At 41.8% G+C, this 25050-nt stretch overlaps 1 protein-coding gene across 3 annotated transcripts in view; it reads left to right on the plus strand.

The window, feature by feature from the left end:
• The window catches only part of ARHGAP9 (Rho GTPase activating protein 9), a 203521-nt gene that overhangs the window by 150347 nt on the left and 28124 nt on the right, over positions 1-25050 (plus strand). For 2 of the 3 annotated variants that reach the window (XM_040340918.1, XM_040340920.1), the window contains 8 exons: positions 51-149; positions 3443-3563; positions 5538-5657; positions 9493-9591; positions 13505-13582; positions 13766-13819; positions 21800-21934; positions 24085-24190. In XM_040340918.1, coding sequence (XP_040196852.1) covers positions 51-149; positions 3443-3563; positions 5538-5657; positions 9493-9591; positions 13505-13582; positions 13766-13819; positions 21800-21934; positions 24085-24190 — 812 coding nt within the window. The remainder of the gene's footprint in view (positions 1-50; positions 150-3442; positions 3564-5537; positions 5658-9492; positions 9592-13504; positions 13583-13765; positions 13820-21799; positions 21935-24084; positions 24191-25050) is intronic. The other variant, XM_040340919.1, reaches the window with a different exon arrangement.

Raw genomic sequence — 25050 nt, forward strand, 5'->3', positions numbered from 1 at the left:
AAACTGGCTGTGACCCAACCTTATGCATACGTGATATGTGCCCTCTGCAGCTTCGCATGGTAACAGGCAACGAGTTCCTACTGCAGTCTGACAAGGAGTCTGTTGTACAGGATTGGTACGATGCCCTGCAGAGAATCACTGACAGACTGGTAAGTTATCAGCACAGATATCACACGACTTATTTGAACGTCTTTACATACTTTTAGTTAATTGCATTACCTAATTTTTCTGTTTAGAACAGATAATCAGATCTGTGTGTTATAATATTAACTCAGTATAGGCACAAGCATACTGAGAGGCTGCTATGTAAAAAGTGGGTAAAAGTTGATATAGGGCTGCTGCCCATAGTGACCAATCAGACGATAGCTTAGTTTAACTTTTGACAGAATAAAGAGGAGAATTTTGTTGTTTCCAGTGCTTTACCAGAAAAAAAACTCGTCAAGATCTGTTTACCAGTCTACATGCAATGTGAACCATAACTTGATTTGAGTAATAGAACTGGCAGGAATTTAAAAGATTAGCTTCATTTAAAATTTCAACTAAAATTTTCATTTTTTTACTTACCCACAGTCTTGTGAACTATTCTAGAATATATTTTGTTATCCTTGTAGAGATGCATGATTGCTTTAATGTATTCGGCAAAGGAGATTCTTTGTGAAAATGAATACATACAGTAATGATTGGCATAAATGGGCTTATTAGCATGAATACACATGTTCAGTGCCTTGCAAAAGTATTCATACCCCTTGAAATTTCATAAATTTTGTCATGTTACAACCAAAAACGTCAATGTATTTTATTTGGATTTTATGTGATAGACTTAGGCCCCGTACACACGTCCGAGAAACTCGACGGGCAAAACACATCGTTTTGCTCGTCGAGTTCCTTGTGAAGCCGCCGAGGATCTCGGCGAGCCAAGTTTCCCCATTGACTAACGAGGAAATAGAGAATATGTTCTCTATTTGGCTCGACGAGTTCCTCGTCGGTTTCCTCGGCCAAAAGTGTACACACGACCGGTTTTCTCGGCAGAATACGGCTCCCATCGAGTTTCTGGCTGAATTTTGCCGAGAAACTCGGTCGTGTGTACGGGGCCTTACACAAAGTAGCACAGAATTGTGAAATGGAAGGAAAATTATAAATGGTTTTCAATTTTTTTTTACAAATAAATATCTGAAAAGTGTGTCAATACTTTGTAGAACCACCTTTCACTGCAATTACAGCTGCAAGTCGTTTTGGGGATGTCTCTACCAGCTTTGCACATCTAGAGTGAAAATGTTGCCCATTCTTATTTGCAACATAGCTAAGCTCTGTCAGATTGGATGGAGAGCATCCATGAACAGAAATTTTCAAGTCTTGCCACAGATTCTCAATTGGATTTGGGTCTGGTCTTTGATTGGGCCATACTAACACATGCATATGCTTTGATCTAAACTATTCTATTGTAGCTCTGGCTGTATGTTCAGGGTCGTTTTCCCCCGCTGGAAGGTGAACCTCTACCCCAGTTTTAAGTATTTTGCAGACTCTAATGCCGCGTACACACGATTGGAAATTCCGACAAGAAAACCGTGGATTTTTTTCCCGACGGAATTTTGCCTCAAACTTGTGTTGCATACACACGGTCACACAAGATTCCGACTTTCAAGAATGCGGTGACGTACAACACTACGACGAGCCGAGAAAAATTAAGTTCAATGATTCGGAGCATGCGTTGAAATTGATTCCGAGCATGCATGTTTTTTTGCGCGTCGGAGTTGCATACAGACGATCGGAATTTCCGACAAGAACTTTTCCCATCGGAAAATTTAATAACCAGCTCTCAAATTTTTCTTTGCGTAAATTACAACAGAAAAATTTCAATGGAGCCTACACACGGTCTAAATTTCCGGCCAAAAGCTCACATCGGATTTTTCTTGTCGGAATTTACGATCGCGTGTACGCGGCATTACAGGTTTTCTTTTAAGATTGCCCTGTATTTGGTTCATTCCATCTTCCTATCAACTATGGCCAGCTTCCCTGTCCCTGCTGAAGAAAATCGTCCCCACAACATGGTTTGTTCTGGGTTATGTTCAGTGTTAGTTTTCCGCCACACATAGCATTTTGCTTTTAGGTCAAAAAGTTCAATTTTGGTCTCATCTGACCAGAGCACCTTCTTCCACATGTTTGCTGTGTCCCCCACATGGTTTCCCGCAAACTAAAAACAGGACTTCTTATGGCTTTTTTTCAACAATGGCTTTCTTCATGCCACTCTTCCGTTCTTTTCTTTTTTACTCTTCCATAAAGGGCAGATTTGTGGAGAGCACGACTATTAGTTATCCTGTGGACAGATTCTCCCACCTGATCTATGGATCTCTGCAGCTCCTCCAGAGTTACCATTGGCCTCTTGCCTGCTTCTCTGATTAATGCTCTCCTTGCGCAGCTTGTCAGTTTAGGTGGACGGCCATGTCTTGGTAGGTTTGCGGTTGTGCCATAATCTTTCCATTTTAGGATGATGGATTGAACAGTGCTCCGTGAGATGTTCAAAGCTTGTGATATTTTTTATAACCTACCCCTGCTTTAACCTCCCTGGCAGTATGATTCTTTCAGAAAAAAGGTGCTGAAAGCGGTACCATTATTTGCAAGGAAATTTGGCGTTTTATACTGTAGGCCTGTAATTTTTAGGAATAACTCACTTAAATCTGATCAAACAAGAGTCTAGTAGGCATCCTGGGTATGATTTTTTTTTAAAAACAAAATTCCAAATTATAATATAATAAATAATTATAACAAGTCCCCGATCGCAGCATGAAAATTTAACCCAGAGTCAGACTCGGGAATACCGCCAGGGGGGTTAAACTTCTCCACAACTTTATCCCTGACTTGTCTGGTGTGTTCCTTGTGCTTGATGATGCTGTTTGTTCACTAAGGTTCTCTAACAAACCTCTAAGGGCTTCACCGAACAACTATATTTATACTGAGAATATTAAAACACAGGTGGACTTTATTTACTAATTAGGTGACTTCTGAAGGCAATTCGTTTCACTAAATTTTAGTTATGGGTATCAGAGTAAAGGGGGCTGAATACAAATGCATGCCACACTTTTCACATATTTATTTGTAAAAAATTGGGAAAAACATTTTTTCTTTTCCTTCCACTTCACAATCATGTGCCACTTTCAAGGCACTGTAATCAGTCGTTAGAATTCCTTGTATACAAAATATAAATAATTATTAAATTCCAAAGTATTGTTTTATTATATTGAATAACTATTGACACTCTATGTAATGCTTTCTTCATCCTCTTTTTTGATTAATCAGAGCAAGTTTTTGTATTTCCTAAACTGTCAACAAATGAAGTCATGCACCATACTAAAATAATGATTTTAGGTTATTTCCTAAATCTGAAATCCTGCTGAGAAGAAGGCTAGAAATTATGATCTAATAAATCCAACTGTTCTTCATGTAGGAACGAGAAAATCCATTGGATGAAATAATTTTGAGAAGAGCGGGCAGTATGGAGGTCCTGGATGGAAGTGGCGGAGAGGAGGAGAGCCCCTTAAAGAATAAAGACAGTCGTAAATTCACATGTACGATGTTGATGGGGGTGATTTTTGTATATCTGTATGCAATTGCCATTGTAGCATTGCAATTATTGCAATAGCTCACAGGTTGATATATTTATATATTACCCATGTACAGTTTAATTAGGCAGTACGTAGTATACACTACAGTCTACATTCTACCGTAAGGTAAAGTTATTTCAAAACAAGTAAAACAGTCAAGGTAAAAAAAAGTTGCTTCCCACATTAGTTGTTAAATATTAGATTGGGTGCTCATTTACTGACTTGCTTTAAAAATCTGGTATTTAATTACCGTATTTATCAGCGTATACCACGCACTTTTTTCCCCTTAAAATAAGGGGAAAACCGTGGGTGCGCGATATACGCCGATACCAGCTTCCCGCGCTGAGTTTGAACTGCGCCGCCGACATATACCGAGCGCAGTACACTCGGGTACATTCGGCCAGGCTCGGCTTTGCTCGCGGTCACGATCTGTGACGTCTCCTAGCCTTTATGCGTAAGAAGCCGAGCGTGGCTGAGCGTGCCCGAGTGTACTGCGCTCGGTATATGTCAGCGGCGGCGGCGGCGTTCATACACAGCACGGGAAGCAGGGATTCGACTCAGAGACAGCGTGGGAGGACACCACCAAGGCCGCAGATGGACGCCGGACCCGGACAAGGCCGCCGATGGACGCCGGGCAAGACACCGACGAGGGACATTCAAACTGTAAGTATTTTTTTTTCCTGAAATTTTCCTTCCAGGTTGGGCGTGCGCGCTATACACGGGTGCGCACAATACCCCGATAAATACGGTAGTTGTCGTAGATGATTATTTTTGTTTTAGTTCTCGGCAACAGTATTAACGGTAATAGTGTTTGGCGTACAGCTTTTACACTTTATCACCTAGCTATTGGATTATACATAAGGAGGGGGCGTGTTTAGAAATCTGTCACATCTTGAAAAATCATATTCCCTTTAAATATTGCAAACATTTCTAATCCTGAAGTAAGTATAATGCAGGATAAACCATTCTCCTAAGAGCCGGTTCACACTGGGGCGACCTGGGATCCGACTTCAAGTCACCTCAAGTTGCCCCAAGTCGCGCGGTCGAGAAAATGAATGGAAGTGAATGGGAGCCGTCTTAATGTACACTACTAAAGTCGCTCCGACTTCAGAAAAGGTTCCTGTACTATTTTAATCCGACTTCTAGGCAACTTGTAGGCAACTTGTACCCATTGATTTCAATGGAAGTCGCCTCAGAAGTTGGATCACTGTCTTAACTGAAGCAACAATACAGGAAGATAACATACATTTCTCAGGAATGTAGAAGTAAATACGGAGCTAGTCTAAATAAGGTGTAGCTGATATTGAAGGTGAACCTCCGCTTTAAGTCAAAGCTTGTTTTCATCTACAGATGTCCCTTATCTGCCTAGGCAGTTTTCTTTTTGTAAAGATGAACTAACCCTTCAACAAAGCGACAGGGACTGTGATCAATCCATGTCTCTCCTGGCTCCCCCGCCCACCCATTCTGATCTGCAGCTCCTCATTAGTAGCCAGGCAGGTGGAGGGGTCGGGAGAGGACACAGGCATGGCCGCTCAGCAGGATGTCAGCATCACATTTTACTACTTGTAAGATTTATTATAATTTTGAGAACGAATAATACATATATCACACACACACACACACACTACTTTTTGTTACACATTTACATAATGTACAATAATTTTGTTTAGTGCTTTTTAATTAACATTTTCTACACAAACCTAAACATTTCAAATAATGCTTGAGTTATGTGCAGGCAACCTCAGAGCTCAGGTAAGCTTCAGAAAGCTTCATAAATAATTTATCAAAGGCATTGCAAATTTATCTCATTTTTACTGGCCAGAACAGCAGTTTTACAAGGAGATGTACTGTAATAATTGGTTTAACAGAGGTTTTATTGTGTTATTTTTTTATTTAAATCATTTTTTTTTTATTTATGCTCTTTTTTTTGGTACATAGTATCCTGGGTGAGCAACAATGTTGGTAGTGTCGATAAAAAGAAAGTGAAGCATAGGCTGAAGAAGATGTTGATGAAGAGGCCCCCACTTCAGACCTTACATGAGAAAGGACTAATTAAAGGTGAGTGAGAAACTTATATAGCGCAACACATGCGAACTGAATCGCCTCTGGGCGCTTAGTATCCGTTCCCTACTGTCCCTTTGCCTTCAGAATACATGGGTTTTGAGTTTTTTTCTGAAGGCCAGGTGATTCACCTCCATTCGGATACTGGTTAGTAAGGTCAGTTACTAAGATATATGCAACATGTATATATATACTAAGCAGATCTTTGACAAGTTGAAGGTCTTCAACAAATGTTAGCATATCCACAAACATCCTCATAATGGTAAGGGATGTGCCAATTTTAAGCATCGCATGTAGTGACTTGGCCACGAAGGTAAGGGATGTGCCAATTTTAAGCATCACATGTAGTGACTTGGCCACGAAGGTAAGGGATGTGCCAATTTTAAGCATCACATGTAGTGACTTGGCCACAAAGGTGTTTACATCACTCCCCTGTTTCAGTCAGTGACAGCTGCATGGGAGAGGAGAGGGTGCTCCAAAAACAGTCTGAAACCGTGATATCACACATAGGCTTCAATGGCCCATCTGTTGTTGGTACACTTTCTTCTTCCCTGCAGTGGCTAACATAAGAGAGTCAAATCACATGACCGGACCAGAGCAGTATATACATATTTCTTACACAGGTTAGTTAGCATAGGTGTTAGGAGAGGGAGGTGACAGTTTTAACCACTTGCTGACCGGCTCACGCCGATATAAATCAGCAGAATGGCACGGCTGCGCAAAAGCAGCATACCTGTTCGTTGCCTTTAAATCGCAGCATTGTGGGCGCGCACGTGCCTGCTGCGTGCTCTGTGAGCGTGCCTGCGCGTCTCGCGGACTCGATGTCCGCCGGATGACCAGGATCAAGCTGCAAACAAGGCATTTCCCTGTTCTGCCTACCAAAATGACAGAGATCTACTGCTCCCTGTCATCAAGAGCAGTGATCTCTGTCATGTTCTAGTGAGACCACCACCCCACAGTTAGAATCACTCCCTAGTACACACTTAACCCCTTGATTGCCCCCCTAGTGTTTAACCCCCTTCCCTGCCAGTGTCATTTACACAGTAATCAGTGCATGGTTGGTCCCAAACTTGTGTTAAAAGTGTCCGATGTGTCTGCCATAATGTCGTAGTCACTGTAAAAATCACAGATCGCCGCCATTACTAATAAAAAAAAAAGAATAATAAAAATGCCATAAAACTATCCCCTATTTTGTAGACGCTATAACTTTTGCGCAAACCAGTCAATATACGCTTATTGCGATTTTCTTTTACCAAAAATATGTAGAAAAATACATATCGGCCCAAACTAAGAAAGAAATTTGCTTTATATATTTTTTGGGGATATTTATTATAGCAAAAAGTTAAAAATATTGCTTTTTTTTTAAATTGACGGTCTTTTTTTGTTTATAGCGCAAAAAATTAAAACCGCAGAGGTGATCAAATACCACCAAAAGAAAGCTCTATTTGTGGAAAAAAAATACATCAATTTTGTTTGGGTGCAACGTTGCATGACCGCACAATTGTCAGTTAAAGCGACTCAGTGCCGAAATGCAAATAGTGCTCTGGTCGGGAAGGGGGTAAATCCTCCCGGGGCTGAGATGATTAAGGTTATTTAAGTGTTAGCTGGAATTCCACTTTAAATGTTTAGCCTAAATTGTACATGCCACGCAATATCATTGTATATGCATGTGCAAGCTCATTTACTTTAATGTTGTTACAAGACATACCGGTAGTAAAAATCATGTATGTCACAAGATAATATTACCAAGAACTATTAACCAATTACACCATTAGAAGACACTAGAGTCATGTTGAAACTATCATACGCCTATTATAGCACAGAAAGCATTATAATTTATGATGTACAGTTACCCTTTTACAAATGTGAAGCATAAACTCTTTTTTTTAAATACATTTGTTGAAGTTTAACCCTCTAGGGCAGGGGTGTCCAACCTTCTGACCTTCCTGGGCCACACATATAATACACTAACAATAAGGACTAACAATTAGGGTAGCTGGCGAGGAGAAAAAGTCAGGAAGATCACAATTTAATGATCACTGATATAGATAACGGGGTTGATTTACTAAAGGCAAATCCACTGTGCACTACAAGTGCACTGAAAGCATGGCACGGACAGGCAGAAGGATGTGTATATATACGTCCCCTTTAAGAGCGTAGCATTGTGGACGCGCGCCCGCCGTGAGCCCGACCGACTCGATTGTCTCACGGTAAATCAGAACGGGGAGATGCTGATGTAAACAAGCATCTCCCCGCTCTGCCTAGTGACAATGACAGTGATCACCGCTTCCTGTAATCGGAAGCGGTGATCACTGTCTTGTCACGTGTAGCCCATCCCCCCCTACAGTAAGAATCACTCACTAGGGAACGCTTAACCCCTACAGCGCCACCTAGTGGTTAACCCCTTCACTGCCGGTGTCATTTTCACAGTAATCAGTGCAATTTTATAGCACTGTTCGCTGTAAAAATTACAATCGCCTCAAAAATGTGTCAAATGTTTCCGATATGTCCGCCATAATGTCGCAGTAAAAAAAAAATATTAATAAAAATGCCATAAAACTATCTATTTTGTAGAAGCTATAACTTTTGCGCAAACCGATCAATAAACGCTTATTGTGATTTTTTTTTAACCAAAAATATGTAGAAGAATACATATCGGCCTAAACTGAGGAAACATTTTTTTTATATATTTTTGAGGGATATTTATTATAGCAAAAAGTAAAAAATATAGATTTTTTTTCAAAATTGTTGCTCTATTTTTGTTAATAGCGCAAAAAATTAAAACCGTAGAGGTGATCAAATACCACCAAAAGAAAGCTCTATTTGTGGGATAAAAAGGACGCCAATTTTGTTTGGGAGCCACGTTGCAGTTGTCAGTTAAAATGACGCAGTGCCGAATCGCAAAAAGTGGCCCGGTCATTTGGCTGCATAATGGTCCGGGGCTTAAGTGGTTAATGTGTTGAGAAGTTGTTTTTATCTCTGCAATGTACAGCTTTGCACTCTTCATTACTCAATACACTGAACTGCACATACCAAGTTACTTAATTTGTGTTCTGGTGTTGGGCCTTTAGGATGTACAAGCTTCTGTGTATTATTGGCTTTATAGGACACAGGGATGCTTCTGAGTTTTCCCACACTAAAAATTCCCACAGGATTAATAAATTACTCCATGTACCCCCCCCCCCTCGTTCTGTTTCATGGTCATGTTTGTTTTTTTGGCCTTTTGGATGTTTGGATAGAGTAAGGGAGAGTTATAGCCCCTGTCAATTTATTTTTTACCATCCCTGTCCAATTGCGGAGATTTCCCTTCACTTCCTGCCCCATAGCCAAACAGGAAGTGGGAGAAAAACTATGCAAATTAAGGGAATCCATTGCCCACCCCCAAGGCCCTCAGAACTAGTGTGCACCCCAAAAAAATATTTTAGGGCGGGTCTTAAAAAAAACTCAGTGTGGCCTTGACAGGAAGGGGTGGGTCATATTTAAATGAGGAGGTGCAAAAGTTTAGTCAGGCCTAGGGCAGCACAAAACCTAAATACACTACTGCAGTCACGGTAAGGCAATGATCTGTAAAACCTCTTGGGTTTGCGCTAATACAGAGAAGAAAAGCTTATCTAGTGAATGTGCTTAGTAAGACCAGAAATTGAAATAGAAATAAATTAGAGAAAAAGACAGACACATAATCAGAGAGGATCAGAGAGGATTTTCATATGTTCTTTTTAAATAATTCAGCCTGTGTCCATCTATCTTTGGTTTATTTCTTTATTTTTTCTTTATTTCTTAATTTGTTTTCAACGTGCAGAAATCTGTTTTAATGTTTTTTTTTGTTCTGTAGATCAAGTTTTTGGCTGTCGCCTAGATGCTCTTTGCCATCGAGAACATAGCACTGTCCCAAAGTTTGTTCGGCTGTGTATAGAAGCTGTAAATGAAAAAGGTACAAGATACTTCAGTTACATATTTGATTTAAGTACACAGTCTGAATGTGTAGCTTCAATTCCCATCACCACTAGGTTCTACATGATCCCATTACTTTAAAGCAGTGGTCTCCAAACTGCGGCCCGAGGGCCGGATGCGGCCCTTTGCTTACCTTTATCCGGCCCTTGGGGAAGTATCCCTCCCACTGATACGAGAAACTATTCTGACATCTGACACCGACAGTGGGGCACCATTTCTCCCACTGACACCACTAATGGGGCACTATTCCTCCCTATAATACCAATGATGGGGCACTATTTCTCCCCCTAATACCATATGTTTAGTTCCATTGATGCCAGGAAAATTTCCATCCCCCGCTGGCCAAAGTCCGGCCCTCCAGGAGTCTGAAGGACAAAAAACCGGCCCTTTGTTTAGAATGTTTGGAGACCCCTGCTTTAAAGGATAAGTTCACCTTTTGTGAAAAATGTATAAATGCACATATTTTTGCAGGAAAGAAAATGTGCAAAAACGCTACTTTTACCGAAGGTGCGCTCCTATCTCATACTTTATTCTGAGCATGCGCGGGTTTCTTAGCATACACACAATCGTGTTTCTCGTTGAAAACCAGCCCGACGAGGAACACGACGAGGAAATTGAGACTCCCGTCGAGGAAAAAGAGAACTTGTTCTCTTTTTTCCTCGTCGAGTTCCTTGACAGTTTCCTCGATGAAAAACATACACACGACTGGTTTCCTCCCACCAAGTTTCTTGATGGATTCTGTCGAGGAAAACGGTCGTGTGTACGAGGCCTCACAATAAGGACTAACAATAAGGCCCCGTACACACGAGAGGATCCATCCGCTGGAATTGATCCGCGGACCGGCTCCAGCGGATAGATCCCCTGGTGTGTACAATCCAGCGGATCTGTTTCCGCGGATTTTTATCCCCTGGGATGGATTTCCAGCGGATACAAATTTTAAGACATGCTTTAAAATCTATCCGCTTGAATCCATCCCAACGGATTGATCCGCTGGTCTGTACAGACTCACCGGATCAATCCGTCCGAATCAATCCCCCGCATGCGTCGTAATGATTCGACGCATGCGTGGAATTCCTTATATGACAGCGTCGCGCACGTCGCCGCGTCATCATCGCAGCGACGGCGCGACACGTCATCGTGATGGGATTTCGGCGCGGATTTCGATCCGATGGTGAGTACACTCCATCGGATCAAAATCCTCGAGAGGATTTATCCGCGGAAACGGTCCGGTGGACCGTATCCGCGGATAAATCCTCTTGTGTGTACTAGGCCTTAGGGTAGCTGGCGAGGAGAAAAAGTCAGGAAGATCACAATTTAACGATCACTGATATAGATAATGGGGTTGATTTACTAAAGGCAAATCCTCTGTGCACTACTCAATGGTCCCAAAAAAGTGTCAAAGGTGTTTGATCTGTCCGCCGCAATGTCGCAGTCCCAATAAAAATCAGATCACCGCCATTACTAGTAAAAAAAAAAAAAAAAAAAATGCCGTAAATCTATCCCCTATTTTGTAGATGCTATAACTTTTGCCCAAACCAATCAATATACGCTTATTGAGATTTTTTTTACCAGAAATATGTAGAAGAATACATATCAATACATTATACATAAAGCGCTGCACAAACTGTTGGCGCTATATAAATCCTGTATAATAATAATAATAATAATAATAATAATAATAATAATAATATCAGCCTAAACTGATGAAGAAATGTATTTATTTATTTTTAATTTGGGGGATACTTACTATAGCAAAAACAAAATTTTTTTTTTTAAATTGTAGCTCTTTTTTTGTTTAAAAAAAACTCAGAGGTGATCACATACAACAGGGGTGCCCAACCTTTTGAAGAGCGAGGGCCACTTAAAGCGGTTGTAAACCGCATATATAATTTTTTTTTTTTTTTAAACCTGCAAGGCAAAAGGCATAATCAGCTAGTATGCACCACATAATAGCTGATTATGAAATACTTACCTCGGAACGAGGTGTGTAGCACTTACCTGGTCCATGCCGAGCGAGATGTCATCTTGCTCCGGCGTGTTTTTTGGGTATCGCCGCTCCAGCGCTGTGATTGGCTGGAGCGGCGATGACGTCACTCCCGCGCGTGAGCGCGGGAGATTTAAAATCGGCAAGGTCCGGCGGCTGCCGGATCTTTCGCCGTGGATTCCCCCTGCACATGTGCCGCTGCAATCAGCGGCGCATTGCGAGGGGGAATATCTCCTAAACCGTACAGCTTTAGGAGATATTCTTTATACCTACAGGTGAGCCGTATTATAGGCTTACCTGTAGGTAAAAGTGAAAAATAAGGGTTTACAACCACTTTAAGCGACTTGGTAACCGGTCATGTGCCACAATGAGCGAAGCAGCCCACTCTACTCTTTTTTAGCAGATCGGATTGGAGGTAGGCATTTGTAAACATCTGCCACTCCTTAGAGGTGAATGGAGGGTCCGATTGGGTCAGCTGCTTTCACTCTGATGCACTGTTGTTTACCCGTACCACGAGTGCAGCACAGTTCAACTGTGGCTTTCCTGCAGGTTAGGTGCACTTTGCTGTAGGTGTGGTGCACTTTCAGAAAGCACACCAAACTCACAGGTAATAGAAGTCTATGGCTCAGTACAGGTAACCCGCAGATATGCCCATATATACACTGTGATTTTAGTAATAAACTGACCTTTAATAACAGTATTCTATTATCTTCCATCCCATACCAGGAGGTCGCGGGCCACATCAGAGGGCTCCGCGGGCCACATGTGGCCCCCAGCCACTGGTTGGTTACTCCTGACATACAACAAAAAGAAAGATCTATTTGTGTAAAAAAAAAAAGGACGTCAATTTTGTTTGGGTATCACGTCGCACGACCGCGCAATTGTCAGTTAATCCCACGCAGTGCCGTATCGCAAAAAATGGCCTGGTCAGGAAGTGGGCAAATCCTTCAGGGGCTAAAGTGGTTAATGAAACAACTTTAACCAGTAAAGGCCTACTTCTAATGTATGTAATGTTTTACAACATTACATATTAACCACTTAAGGACCCCTTCACGCCGATATGCGTCCGCAGAATGGCACGGCTGGGCACAATCACGTACCTGTACGTGTCTCTTTAAGCCCAGCCGTGGGGTCGCGAAAATTGTCTGATGTGTTCGCCTTAATGTCGCAGTCATGAAAAAAAATCGCTTATCATCGCCATTAGTAGTAAAAAAAAAGTATTAATAAAAATGCAATAAAACTATCCCCTATTCTGTAAACGCTATATATTTTGCGCAAACCAATCGATAAACGCTTATTGCAATTTTTTTTACCAAAAATATGTAGAAGAATATGTATCGGCCTAAACTGAGGGAAAAATGTTTTTTTTTTAATATATTTTTGGGGGATATTTATTATAGCAAAAAGTAAAAAATATTGATTTTTTTTCAAAATTGTCGCTCTATTTTTGTTTATAGCGCAAAAAATAAAAAGAGGTAATCAAATACCACCAAAAGAAAGCTCTATTTGTGGGAAAAAAAAGGACGCCAATTTTGTTTGGGAGCCACGTCGCACGACCGGGCAATTGTCAGTTAAAGCGAGGCAGTGCCAAATCGCAAAAAGGGGCAAGGTCCTTAACCTGCATAATGGCCCGTGTCTTAAGTGGTTAAAAGAAAGTGCAACGTGTAAGAAAAAAATATATGACACGGTACTAAGACGGTTTCGAAAAACATCAGGTGACACTCAACATTGCTCAAACAAAATATGAATTGAGGTTTGTGTAATTAACAGCTAAAATGCTTCCAAGGCCAAAGTGTGGCACAGCCTACCTGGTACATATTCATTGCGATAATATTGTTTACCCACATGATGTGATCAGCCAGTATTGACTAACTCTTTTAAATCTTTTCCTGTTCTGTATGTATCCTAGGGCTGGACGTGGATGGGATTTACAGAGTGAGTGGAAACTTGTCCATCATACAGAAACTGAGGTTTATAGTAGACAGAGGTAAGAAGCTCCATCTGCAACACTATTGTGGTAAAAATGACTGATAAAATGATACTGCCCGAGTGAATAAAAATAGGATATTAAAATGTATTACTTTTAATTTTGTATTCAGCCTACAATGCAGCTCAAACACACTTATTTGGAACTTGTAATTGATCAGTAGGCTGACCTATTATTTTTCAGAGAGGGCAGTAACCACAGATGGACGATACCTTTTTCCGGAGCAGCTCTCCCAAGGTAGCCCTTTGTGTTCTGGCTACAATGCTGTGTATGTCATAGCAGATGTGCCCTTTAACAACCGTGCTTCCAGAGCTGCTATTATCGTCCATGTCTGCCAGCAATATGTCTGAAACTGAAATGTCTGAATGGTCTGAACTCTGCAGTCTACATGTTGATGTGTATGCTTACAGTGATGTTTATGCACTTGTCATTGGCTCTGACTAACCCGGTTTGTTCAGTTTGTATTGGTTTCTGTGTCAGGTTATCAAGAAAGGAAAAGTAATCCACATATTCCTAATGCCCCGTACACACGATCGGAAAATCGTACGAAAAATGCCGCTTTCGAATCGATCGTACGATAATCGGATCGTTAGTACAGAGCTTCCGAGAGCCAATCAGGACAGTTCATCTGATTTTATTCTATCGGACATGCACGGAAATTTTTTTCGTACGATGCCAGATCGTACGATTTTCGTTTAATCAGTACAGCTGTCGTTCGAAAATGCAATACAAATGCATTACAAAACATGACATCACTTCCGATTTTTTATTCTGCCGTACGAGAATTTTCGTGACTTTAGTAAACTCATCAGATTCGACGTGAGATTAGCATACAAAAAAAAACGAACGATCATTCGTCCGATAATCGGATCGTGTGTACCGGGCATTACTGTACGAAAATCTAGGGTGATTTATTTAGTTTAGAGTAGTGGTGGCCAATTTATTTGACACAGGGGGTCTCAGGGAACCATATATGATGATGAATGTAATGCTACAGAAAGTTGGTAGAGACTACAGACATGCAGAAGATAACCACAGACCATGCATGACCAAACATGCTTTAGAATTGTTGGAGACTGGGGAAATGCCTCAAGAGACATGAAATTTCTAGAAAACACTTTTACAGCCCCCCTTAGGCCCTGTACACACGAGGAGACATGTCCGATGAAAACGGTCCGCGGACCGTTTTCATCGGACATGTCTCCTGGGAGCTTTTGGTCTCATGTGTGTACACACCATCAGACCAAAATCCCCGCGGACAGAGAACGCGGTGACGTAGAAGGCACCAACCTTCTCAAACACGGAAGTGCAATGCTTCCACGCATGCGTCGAATCGATTCGACGCATGCGCGGGATTTCGGGACGCTGGTTACACGTCATAACCAGCGGACATGTGCGATTAGGTGTACTAACCATCGGACATGTCCGACGGACATGTTTCCAGCGGACATGTTTCTTAGCTTGCTAAGAAACTTTTGTCCGCTGGAAACCTGTCCGCTAGGCCATACACACGGTCGGACCAGTTCCAGCGGACATGTTCGACCGTGTGTACGCGGCCTTAAAGGGGTTTTAAAGGTACAATTTTGTTTTTCCTAAATAGCTTCCTTTACCTCCGTGCAGTCCTCCTTCACTTACCTCATCCTTCAATTTTGCTTTTAAATGTCCTTATTTCTTCTGAGAAATCCTCACTTCCTGTTCTTCTGTAATGCAAGGCTTTCTCCCTGGTGTGGAGTGTGGTGCTCGCCTCCTCCCTCTACATTGCAGATAGAGAAAGGAGCTGTGTGTTAGCGGGCGTCCTGACTCTCCTGTTGTCCAAGGGAAGGGGGGCAAGCACGACACTCCACACCAGGGAGAAAGCCTTGCATTACTGTGTGGAGTTACAGACAGAAGAACAGGAAGTGAGGATTTCTCAGAAGAAATAAGGACATTTAAAAGCAAAATCAAAGGATGAGGTAAGTGAAGGAGGACTGCACTAAGGTAAAGGAAGCTCGTTAAAATTGTACCTTTACAACCCCTTTAACAAGTACAACTTTTACATTTATGCTCCATACAGCCGCCCTAAAAGTTACTTGTGCCACATTTGATATTTATCTCAAAAAGATCCATTATACAATCATAAAAATAAAAAGGGGGGGGGGGCGGACAAAAAGACAGCATGAAATAAATAAACAAAACCATTTACCTTTCAGAATCCGCTTCAAATAATATTTATCTATTACTGGCTTGAGTAAGCAGTAAAACTCAGACTACTGTTTACAGTGGACCGAACTAACACGCATTAGGTGCCAAATGGCTGCAGGTTGGGTACTATTGGTTTGGAGGAGTGGTCTCCAAACTGTGGCCCAGGGGCCAGATGGGCCCTTTGTTTGCATTTATTCTTCCCTTTGGGCACTATTTGATTCACTAATACCAACACCAGCATGATCCCCCCCCCCCACTGACACCAATGAGGGGGGGCCCAATTCCTCCCAATGACACCATTGATGGAGCACAATTCCTCCCACTGACACAACAATTGGACCCATTGACATCAAAGATGGGGTGCAATTCCTCCCAATGACACAGACGATGGGGGCCAATGACAACAATGATGGGTCCAATTCCTCCCAATGACACCAAGGTTGGGGCCCAATGACATCAGTAATGGGGTGCAGTTCCTCCCAATGACACCAACGATGGGGCATAATGACATCAATGATGGGGCACAATTCCTCCCGCTGACACCAATGATGGAATGCAATTACTTCCACTGTTTATTTATTTCCCCACTGATATCAGGACTTTTTCTACTCCCACTGGCCACAGTCCAGCCCCAATAAAGTCTTCAGGACAATAAACTTGCCCTTTGTTTAGAGAGTTTGGAAACCCCTGGTTTAGAGAGAGGTAGTCAGTAAGTTAAAATGATACTGTCACTAATTAGAAAAGTAAAAAAAAGGTGCCTGCAAAATATGAGGTATAAGCTTACATTCATTCAGGAGTTTTGTCAGGGTGCGAATGCCAGCGGCAGGAATCTACTGAATATCGTTGCTTTATGTGACACTTGGGAGTGGTTACATGTGACCGCTGACCCCGAACACTTCAATAACAGGTTGTCAGCAACCGCAGCTATTAGTGACTGTTCACACAGCCAGTGATTACCTGCAGTTATCGCTACTGAATGCCACTTTGTGTGCTCACCGTTGTCAAGCAGAGAAGTAAGAATAGATAGATTCCTGCTTGCTGGCATTTGCATCGTGGCAAAACGCTTGTGCGAATGTGGCCTAATAGTTACATCTCTGGTGGGCGGTGCCTCAAATCTTAGATCTTCGCTGTCTTCAAAAGCTCTGGTGGAATCTTTTATGGGCTTTTTTTTTTGTAGCAATAGTGTTTTAAAGATGAACTCCAGGATCCTGCATCCTGCTATCTTTGCATTTCCAGATCTCTCTTCCCAGGTTTTACTAAATCGCTGAAAAATTGGTAATGAAAATGACTCACTATTTCTGCCCCAGTGAATAATGCGCTACTTCCGGGCCCCAGGAGGAGGACTTTCTATTTGTCTACATGTCACATCCATGCAAGAAAAATGCACAACATTTCCCACAATGCTTAGGGAAATGGAAGTAGTGGCAGTCGTCTGCGTGGGCTTAGCGGACCTGTCATTTAGAAGACGCATCAGCAGGGGGCAGTTCAGACCGTCAATCAGAGACTCCTGGGTTCGCCCGCTTCAGTGAGCAGGGACATAGTTACATCCTTGCTCGCTGAAACAGAACTACAGTGGGGAAGTTACCAAAGCGGCCAGGGGAATAAAGATTAGAGTGGCAACTGGTCTAAGAAAACAGATGTCCTGGGCAATGGGCACTGAAAATGGGCAAAGATCCTATGTATTACTCAGTGCCAGTTTACAGATGAAAGAAAACAATAACTCATTTATTTAAGGTATAAACTGACCTTTATACACAGGCAAAAAAAAAACTTCCCCCAGAATTCAGCGTTAAGGGTACACTCCAGCTAAACTGAAAAAGCTTTTAAACTTTGAGATGCCTACAGAGAATATAGCCTGCAGAGCAGTCCCATTTAACAATCATGAATTACTGTACTGTACAACTTCATCCTGGTGATCCTGGAACACACCTGCTTGTGATGCTGGAACACAATGTTTTTGTTCTACCACACACAGAAATCCTAATGCAAAAAAATGGCAAAATAAAAATAAGTCATATTAAGTCAAATTAAAATACTGTATATACTCGAGTATAAGCCGACCCGAGTATAAGCCGAGGTACCTGATTTTACCCCAAAAAACTGGGAAAACTTATTGACTCGAGTATAAGCCTAGGGTGAGAATGCAGCAGCTACTGTAAGCGGAAAAGAGGGTCAACAATGGCCATTTGCACGCCTCACTGTGCCCATTTCCACGCCTCACTGTGCCCATTTGCATGCCTCAATGTGCCCATTGCAACCTCACTGTGCCCAACCTCACTGTGCCCAACCTCATTGTGCCCATTGCAACCTCACTGTGCCCAACCTCACTGTGCCCATTGCCACCTCCCTGTGCCCATTGCCACCACCATGTGCCTATTGCCACCTCACTGTGCCCAACCTCACTGTGCCCATTGCCACCTCACTGTGCCCATTGCCACCTCACTGTGCCCAACCTCACTGTGCCCATTGCAGCCTCTCTGTGCCCGAGTCAGTGTACCTGAAATTCTTGACAGGCTGCGGGCGTCCATTCATTGTTTAAAAGTCGCAGTCTCCTCCTGGTCCCGTTCCGTGATAGGCGTTTCCCAGCAGCCTATCACGGATGTCTTCTCATCCTCGGACTCAGTTTCCCAGCAGACACTGTGTTCAGTGTTCCGCCAATCACGGACGTCTTTTCATCCTTTGACAATAGAACGTCCATGATAAGCGGAACACTGAACACAGTGTCTGCTGGGAAACGCCTCTCACAAAAGGGACCGGGGGAAGCCGCGACTTTTAAACAATGGACGCTCGCAGCCCTTCAGGTACCCTTCAGGTACACTGACTCGAGTATAAGCCGAGGGGTGTATTTTTAACCCTAAAAAAAGGGCTGAAAATATTATAAAATTATACTGGAGTATATACAGTAGGCACTCTAGATGCCATAGAATTTTGAAATCAACCCCATTGTGTTAGAATTGTCTCTTCCTGATTCACCTGTGGGTGTGGATTCTTGCCATACACTGTGAGACAGCTGATTGGAGGAAAGGCACATACCCCCTCTCCACATAGGCGGAGACTTGCAGAGCTGTGCTGTGAATAGACCTGCTCTCTGCTAATCTATTTATAGCACCCACCCTGACACAAAATTCAGGCTGGTTTTATCACAGTTGACAGAGAACTTGTAAGAAGTTATCAGGTTAATAACAGAAGAATGAAGCAGGAGAAAGCCACATAACTTAGGGCTTTAAAAAGAGATAAGAAAACACTGCAGATATATGTGCCCAGCTCAAATTTCCTGAATCGTGTTTACATCCACTTTAAGCATGCTTGTGTTCTTCTTTGTGTAAAGTTGAAGATTGATGTATTTTGCATTTGTATTTGTTATTTGTGTGTGAGTGGCTTTTCTATTCTGTTTATATTCATGTTAATATAAATTGCTTTGTTGATCTTAGAATAAACTAGGCTCTGCTTATGTCATAATATTTCTCACTTGCTACTCTTTCTTGGTAGAATCATTTCTATTTGTATTATGTATTAAATCGGTAGTAAACTTGTTTCCTAAAAATAAAATAGCTGGTTCTCCTGCAGGCTTAAAATAGAACCTTTTTTTTTTCCAGTAAGGAAGCGTTATAACCCTTCTCAGATTTGTTTTCGCAATCTGTGTCTCATTGCAGAGATTTCTATTCACTTCCTGTCCCCTAACCAAAACAGGAAGTGAGAGGAAATCCCTGCAAATTCAGGAAATTTCTTGGGGAACCCCAGGTCACCAGAACTATTGTCCCCATTGGAAGATTTTCCCTCTATTACTTTTCTGGGGACAACCCAACATTTGAGATTTTCTTCTACTTTCCCTGATAATGGTAAACAGGACAAATAGATAAGGTGAATCTCCTTAAAGCGGTTGTGTTGTCTGCTTGGTCATTTTTAACTACAGGAAACCCTATAATAAGGCTTACCTGTTGGTACCTGTATGGTTTAGGAGATATTCACCTTGCATGCAGCCGCTGATGTCAGAGGCGCATGAACAGTGAAGGTCCAGCGAAGGTCCAGCATATCTTGCCGGAACTTGCCATAGTTCCCGCGTGCTCGGACAGGAATAATGTCATCATGGCTCCGGCCACTCACAGTGCCGGAGCGGCGAACCTGAAAGAAACGCTGAGGGAACATGTCGGCCCCCTCAGCATTGACCGAGCTGGCCCATTTTTCATAGTGAGCTAGTATGTGGTGCATACTTGCTCATTATGCATCTGCCCTACAGGTTTCAATCAGGAAGCAAATTGTTTTTTCATTTGCCTTCCTATGGATCAACTGTGGGTATAGGATTCTGTATATGGAGGATTTATATTTATTTATTCTGTTTATTTACTTTTTTCTGTTAATTGGAATAAAATGGACTTGTCTCTCTAAAGTGGAGTAAATATCAACCATCCAGTGTACAAACAAAATACTGTACAATGAACCATAAGCTGTGCTATGTTAAAAAAAACAAGATTTCCAAAAAAAGAACTATGAATTTTATTTTTTATTATTACCATAGTGCTGCTTATGATCCATTTTCTTTTCTTTAGTAAATCAACCCCAGTGAGTAGGTTTTTTTTTTTTTTTTTGTGCTGAAAATACAGTAATGTGCAGAACAATGCACAGGGCCGTCTTTAAGGCAGGGCAAAAGGGAAATCTGCCCTGGGCCCTGTTATTGTTGTGGGGCCAAAAGAAGCTGCCTCATACTATCCCAGTTAAAAATTCCCTTGTCCTTTGAAGTTTTAGTCCTGTGCTGTGTCCTGATATCTCAGTGCGAAGTGCTGCTACTAATGCTGCCCAGCTCTGCCCTATTGTTGTGTACATATGACTCACCTGCAGTTCCTGTGTTTACATGTAAATAACTGGCAGTCATATGTAAATAGCTGCATCCGGCAGCATAGATATGGAAATAAAGGCGGCATTCATATGTATATCATGCCCCTCTGCAGTGAAGAGATGATGAGCTGTAAACTCTGGCAACCAATCAGTGAGCAGTATTACTGTACAGTAATCTCTAGCAACCAATCAACAAGCAGAAATCATGTGCTGTAACCTCTAGCAACTAATCAGTAAGCCATAATGTGTGCTGTAACCTCTAGCAACCAGTCAATAAGCGATAATGATACACTGTAGCCCGTGACAACCAATCAGTGAGCAGTATTACTGTACAGTAATCTCTAGCAACCAATCAACAAGCAGAAATCATGTGCTGTAACCTCTAGCAACTAATTAGTGAGCCATAATGTGTGCTGTAACCTCTAGCAACCAGTCAGTAAGCGATAATGATACACTGTAACATCTAGCAACCAATCAGTGAGCAGTATTACTGTACAGTAATCTCTAGCAACCAACCAACAAGCAGAAATCATGTGCTGTAATCTCTAGCAACTAATCAGTGAGCCATAATGTGTGCTGTAACCTCTAGCAACCAGTCAGTAAGCGATAATGATACACTGTAACATCTAGCAACCAATCAGTGAGCAGCATTACTGTACAGTAATCTCTAGCAACCAATCAACAAGCAGAAATCATGTGCTGTAACCTCTAGCAACTAATCAGTGAGCCATAATGTGTGCTGTAACCTCTAGCAACCAGTCAGTAAGCGATAATGATACACTGTAACCTCTGGCAACCAATCGCAATCGCTGCCTGATTTGATACAGTAAAGAGATTTTAAGTCTAGCTGCTATTTATTGTATGTCTCATAGCATGTGGAGAGCAAAATTGCACGGGTTGGGGGCCCAAAAAAAAATGTTTGCCCAGGGTCCAACCATATTAAAGACAGCCCTGACAATGCAGCGGGTACAAAAAAATCTCTACTTATCAAGACTTTACCAGGCCACTTTTATTTCGCTTTAGGTGAGCGCATAAGTTCTGCACTTTATGTATACAACATCCAGAACAGCATCATTACTTTGAAACAATTGCTATTATCTAGCTGCAAAAACAGCAACACAGTTTAGGGAAACACTCATACGCACATGTATAATGAGGTGAATAGGAGATGTTCCTAATGGTTTTTGTTCTTGGTGAATGCAGAGGAGAAGTTGGATCTCAATGACAGTGAGTGGGACGATATTCACGTCATCACAGGTGCTCTGAAAATGTTCTTCCGTGAACTTCCAGAGCCACTTATCCCTTTCAGCATGTTCGATGAATTTATTTCAGCTGTTCGTAAGTAGATCTTATACAAAAATGTACAATATACCTGTGAGATATAATACATTTAGGACGAGTGTTTTTTGATATTTTCAGACAAGTTTATATTTAAATATAACCTTCTACTGTGTGCTGCAACCACTTCATTGCAACATTATTGCAAAAGTTTATGCTCTAAGGCCTCGTACACACGACCGTTTTCCTCGACAGAATCCATCAAGAAACTTGGTGGCAGGGCTTTTTTGCCGAGAAAAACGGCCGTGTGTATGTTTTTCGTCGAGAAAACTGTCGTGGAACTCGACGAGAAAAAAAGAGAACAAGTTCTCTTTTTCCTCGTTGGGAGTTTCAATTTCCTCGTCGTGTTCTTCGTCGGGCTGGTTTACAAAAAAAAACACATTCGTGTGTATGCTTAGAAACCCGCGCATGCTCAGAATAAAGTATGAGACGGGAGCGCACCTTTGGTAAAAGTAGCGTTTGTAATGGGGATAGCACATTTGTCAAGCTGTAACAGACTGAAAAGCGCAAATCGCCTCTCACCAAACTTTTACTTAACACGCAGTAACATGAGATTAGCAAAAGCAGCCCCAAGGGTGGCGCCAGTGGAATCAAACTTCCCCTTTATAGTGCCGTCGTACGTGTTGTACGTCACCGCGTTTGAGAACGACGAGATTTGGTCTTGACAGTGTGTACGCAAAGAAAGCTTGACAAGATTCTCGACAAGCCTGACAAGGAACTCGTCGAGGAAAACGATGTTTCATTTACGGCGAGTTCTCGGTCGTGTGTACGAGGCCTCAGAGGTAACTTCATTGTAAAAGTGTTTGATATGCCATTATTTACATGAAGGTGATCAATGGGTTTTGTGCTTATGGCAAGGTCAAACTGGCACTTTCTGCAGGGCAAATTTAACCCCTAAGGGTAAAACAAATTTTAGTGCCTAAGCACAATTTTGCAACTTTGACATGTGTTAGTAAAACCGTACATATCATCACAACTACTTTGTGGTAGTAAATGGCTATGGATATTTCCTGATTTTGTTTTTATTTTCAAAGGAAAACTGTCCCCAAAAAGTAAAAAAAAAATGAATTTTTGTAGCTGTTACTACCACCTCCACCTACCACCAAAGAACAACCCAAAATAAATTCTCCTGCTCCTCACGATTGCAGCCTTATATGTGTATGTTATTGGTTGTTTGTATCCATAGTACAGCACAGAAACAATAGTGTGCATTTTGTTTTGTTTTTTGTTCTACCTAAAACACACTGACACTGACATTAACTGACACTGATACTAATTAAAAAAAAATCCTGCCCAAAATATACTGACCTTGACCTTTGACCCAAACACTAACCCTGGGACAGACCTAGGTCGAACCTTGATATTTTTTTTCTTTCTTTTTTTTTTTCCCACACACTTTTTTTTTTCTCTCTGCAAGTAGAAAGAAAGATACACTATCCGTAGTAGTTCATTGAAAACTACAGGCCGTCATGCGCAGAGAAGTGCGCATGAATCAGGCCGGGTGGGCAGTGTCTTTTTTGAATTGTGGCACAGGGAGAAAATCGGTCCATTCATAACATGTTACATGCACTGAATATGTTATGAAAGGTGAACTTATCCTTTAAGATACAGTACAATCAACAGAAGACAATGTTGATAGTATATTTTAAAGTGGGCATTGAGTTACAATAACAGTGGAACCTCGGATTGCCAGTAACGCGGTTTACGAGCTTTTCGCAATACGAGGAATGTTTTTTTTAAAATCCTGACTCGCAAGACGAGCAGGATTCAAGCTGCTGGGGTTTGCTGGGGTGTGCAGTACCACATTTGGCCAGAGATGCGGGGGCGCCAGTGACGTTTGGAGTCTCTAGGAGACACTCTGAGTGGTCTCCGAGTGTCTCAGAGTGTTTTCAAGTGTCTCCAGTGCCCCCGCATCTCTGGCCACATGTGGTACTGCATAGACAAGCAGTGGCTGTGGAATGGATTAGCTGAGTTTCCATTATTTACTATGGGGAAACTTGCTTTAATATACAAGTGCTTTGGATTAAAGGCATTCTTCTGGAACGAATTATGCTCGTAATCCAAGGTATTACTGCATATGTTTTCACACAAACAAAAATGTCTCCTAAATTCTGCAAACCACCTATGAAATCTTCCTTTGTTCTGAACAGAAATTCCTGATTTGTCAGAGAGGATACAGACGATGAAAGATCTTGTTGGAAACCTTCCTGAACCAAACTATGACACCCTCAAATACATTGTATGCCATCTGAACAGGTGAGATGTCTATTGGGGAATGCAGGGCAATATGACTTCGTCGAAACGGGGACAGCAAAGAAAAGTAGGATTGCTGCTTGTAATGTGGGCTTCTGTGTATAAATCTTCCATTGGTCAGTGGGATTGGGATGTTTTGTCTTATGTAGCTGCTATCTCTTCTAAGAGGGAGGCGACTAAACAATCACTGGTGCAGTTGGCAGTGACTCCTTTGCAAATCAGCACCATGAGTATGATGCAATAGGAAAAAAAATGGGGGTATCCAAGGGGGCAAGGTGTGCCTTTTGGTGCTATATGCCAACCAGGCACAGAGCCGTAAGGAGCTAGATCCTAGAACTCTGGTGCTAGCAGGAAGATCCCTTAGGTGGTCTTCCTGCTAAGAGATGGATACACAGGGCATCTTGGCAGGAATACCTATCAGTATTTGTAAGGAATGTTTCTTGTACTTTGAGACCATGGTGGTTTTTAGATCTGTCCTTGAAGGTTAGTGTGGGCCAAAGCTTAGTAGAGGACTTTATAGTCTACCCTTAGATGGAAAGTTGTTCACATCCAAAATGTTCATAAAAACCATGACTAGGTTACTGGTACCCATTTTGTGCCTTATTCCGAGTATCTGTTACCCTCTGTTCCCTCAGCCTCTTTGAAAAAAAAGCATTAAGTTATGAGTGTTGTTGCATATGACTATGTATTGTATATAAATGCATATTGTTTTACTTTGTGCATCTGTCTCAAGAAATGTCTACTGCTTTGTTGGCTGCTTTTAAAGTGTTACTAAACCAGCAACAGTAAAATCAGTCTGCATTTGCAGTATTGCATGCTTGTTATACTCACTGTGCAACCTAAGGGGTATATCCTGCACATTG

This window comes from Rana temporaria, chromosome 2 (genome assembly GCF_905171775.1).
Source record: "Rana temporaria chromosome 2, aRanTem1.1, whole genome shotgun sequence".
Lineage (NCBI taxonomy): Eukaryota > Metazoa > Chordata > Amphibia > Anura > Ranidae > Rana > Rana temporaria.